At 33.5% G+C, this 3,452-nt stretch overlaps 1 protein-coding gene across 1 annotated transcript; it reads left to right on the forward strand.

Annotated features, from left to right (window-relative positions):
- The first annotated feature begins 972 nt into the window (after window positions 1–972).
- LOC139845327 (uncharacterized) lies at window positions 973–2,973 on the forward strand. The gene is made up of 2 exons (XM_071835583.1): window positions 973–1,519; window positions 2,663–2,973. The coding sequence occupies exons 1-2, from the start codon at window positions 1,049–1,051 to the stop codon at window positions 2,846–2,848; spliced, it is 657 nt and encodes a 218-aa protein (XP_071691684.1). The 5' UTR covers window positions 973–1,048; the 3' UTR covers window positions 2,849–2,973.
- The last annotated feature ends 479 nt before the right edge of the window (window positions 2,974–3,452 follow it).

The following is a 3,452-nucleotide window of genomic DNA, read 5'->3' on the forward strand; positions in this document are numbered from 1 at the left end:
TAAACCAATAAGTTTAATGTACGGTATCAAACAATTAATACATTGTTACCTTTTCATGTTATAGTATATATGTATCTGTTTACATATAATTGTTCGCGAATCGTCGAAAACAACCGAAGGTATTTCAAAAATTTTGAGATTCAGTTTTACAGACTTTGCTTATTGTGTCGGAAATGTTAATCATACAAAGATTAAGTTTAAATTTAGTCGAAATTTCCGGGTCATCACAAGATATGTTCAATCCAGCAAAAACTCTGCTGATCTTTTCACCAAAGCACTTCCAACTGCTATTTTCAGAGCGCATGTTCACAATATTGGCATGAGACATGTTAAAAGGATGTAACAGCTCACTGATGTCTACTTGAGGGGGAGTCAACTCATGCTGCACTCTTTTTCCCTTAGCTAAATTTTTTCTCCACTGGGTTTTCTTTAGCAAGGTTTTCTTTAGCAAGGTTTTTAACGAGTCAGTACTAGTTGATCTCTAATGAAACAAAAATTGTCATCCAAGGGGAAGTGTTATAATCATAAAAAGCCAAAACAGATGTTTGACAATTTATATCTCCATCCACAATAATTCAACTTTAGGAGACAAATTTACAATTCATATCTCGTGATTGATTCTATACAGTTATTATTCTTATGTATAAATAGATGATGAATGTAAGAAAGAACACACACCAATTTCTTACAAGAATAAGAAATATATATTCTTTTTCTCTCTACTATTAATTCTTCATACTACAAAGAATTATAACACGAACCAAACCACTAAAAATAGTTATAAACCTACTGAATTATAACACGAACCAAACCACTAAAGATAGTTACAAGCCTACTGAATTATAACACTTATTCCTTAAAAGTCAAAATTTTTGTTGTGATATTGGGATAGGGTGAGTTGGGGCCACATATTATAACTTCCAACGGAGCTGTGTTTGTCTAGCTCAATTTACAGTAGCATTTCCTACTGCTCTTTTAATTTCTTATTATCAGCCATTATATTATATTGTCACCATTTTCATTCCTCATATATCCGCTTGCTTCTATCATGAACTCAACTCCGATTCCCAAATCCTTAATCCAGAATCCATCTATGATTTTACAACTTAAAACCCCAATTATATCTCTTCAACAAATCAAGCTCAAAACCAACGTAAATCAGTCGATAAATGAACCCATTAAAAAACCAAGTATGTCTGATATTTTGCAATCTTCGAAAGCCCAAAACCTTGACCTCCAATTGCAAACATTGGGACCCTTTTTCAGAATCACAGCTAAAAACTCGGAAACAAACAAAGTACTTGGAAAAGCAGAAGGGATAATACGGGTATGGTGGAACAAAGGAAAGATTCTTCATTTGGATTCAATCAAGTTGACCCGGGAAACATTGGGTATGGATAAGTCCATATTTGGAATCGGGTTGTTCATTGGAGCAGTTATGATCCGATATGGTTATGATTGTGGTTGTAAAACTGCTGAGTTGCTTGCCATTAATGATTCCGATATTTACCATGCCAAGGTTTTTAATTTCATTTTAACTTTTTTAGATTGGTTAACTGATTTTTACCTGTAATTATGTTTAACAAATCATTTGGTATTATTATTATTACTCAATTACTGGAACATAGACAATTATTTCATGATATTAATGTGATAAATTGGTATTTGATTTCAATGTTGAATGTTATAACTCGTGTTAAAATGTTTGTTTTTTTATGTTGTGTAAATAATAGGGAGTAAAACAAGTAGTAGAACAATTTGTGAAGTTAAACTAGTTCATTGACCCGTGAATTTCACGGGTTTGATGAAGACATCTACATCATACGGAGTAATATTAGTGTCATTAACCAGTTGATATATGGTTTTAGTAATTTTATTGCACGAAAACAATCCCAATTCTTGAACGTTTAAGATTACTCGTATCCTAAAACTTTACAACACTACAATAGTTAATACAACACTAATATTGAGAAGTAACAATAGTTAATACAACACTAATATTGAGCAGTAACAGACTAACAAAACAAAAAATTTATACGAATACAATGAAAGACAAAAAGGAATAAAAAATGTATTTGTTCTTGAATATGTATGATACGGAAAATTGAAGAGTTATGGTAGATATTTGAGGGCATTAGTAATATTGATTCATTAAATTTAAATTTCGAGATACCATAAGAAAGAAATGTGTGAGATAGAAGCTAGATAATGTTAATTTAAAGAAGCGAGTAAGTTAGGTCTAAGTATCTTAATGTTAATTTACATATACTGTGTTTTTTGTTTGGCACATACTTAATTGGGTGGATATGACCTTCAGCATGTAAGTTCATCTCAATTGTATTAAGTTAATTCACTATTGGGTGAAGTACTTGTTTTTAATTGAATTTACGTTGTTTGAAAAAAGGAGTGTATGTATTGATATGTGTAAAAAGGTATTTTCCACATAAAACATGCTTCCATTTAATTAATTTAAATTAAAATAATTTAATACATGTGACATCATTGCTTTTACTCTTACAACTCCTAGAAGCTAAAGTTACAACTCATAAAAGCAAGTGATGACCTCACCCAAAACACCAATTTAATAGATAGAATAGATAGATACGGAGTATGATTTTTTTGACAAAAAATGACAATTTTTTTTTATTGTGACTACTTGCAGCTTGTGAAGTTTTATAGAAGAATAGGGTTCGAAGCGGTTCATGAGGTGAAAGGAGGGTCGATGAGAGACCTGGGGCATATGTTGGTATGGGGTGGTGTTGGCACACGCATGGATGCTGATGTTGGGCGCCTACTCGTGAAATGGTGTACTAGATTCACTAATAGTAATAAACACTCAAATTCATAGTTCATGTCATATTGTACTCCATCTGTGAATTCCTGATATGGGATTAGGTGAGTAGTTGGTGATAGGATCGTATAGACCAAAAAAACATGTTATACAATATAAGTTCAAGAGTCCCTCTTTTCTCTTTAGACTTATAAGCATACATTTGTTTTTGTTCCATGACCAATTTGGGATTTTGGTTTGCACCTTTACAAACCTCCCCTCAAACCTAAGTCTATCTCTTAGGCCTCCCCTAGAACAATAGCTGGGTCCACTCGTCGTTAAGACTAGTGATGGGTGTGCCACGTCAAAACGTGCGCTCAGGGGTGCGCCCACTGCGCCGTCCACCACATTCGGGCTATAGCTTGCCTCTGATACCATTGATAGGAGTGTATAGTCCAACAACATGTCATACAATATAAGTTCAGGAGTTCCTCTTTTCTCTAAACCAATAGTAGAGGGAGTTCCCCTTAGACTTATATACATACATTTATTTTTGTCTCATGACCAATGTGGACCTTTGGTTTACACCCTTGCAGTTGGGGCCACATCTTTTAATGACACGTAACAGAAACTGGGTTTGGGTATGCTTCAATCAACCTGGTTTTGGAACTTAAGTAACATC

The sequence above is a fragment of the Rutidosis leptorrhynchoides genome, chromosome 4, assembly GCF_046630445.1.
Source record: "Rutidosis leptorrhynchoides isolate AG116_Rl617_1_P2 chromosome 4, CSIRO_AGI_Rlap_v1, whole genome shotgun sequence".
NCBI lineage: Eukaryota > Viridiplantae > Streptophyta > Magnoliopsida > Asterales > Asteraceae > Rutidosis > Rutidosis leptorrhynchoides.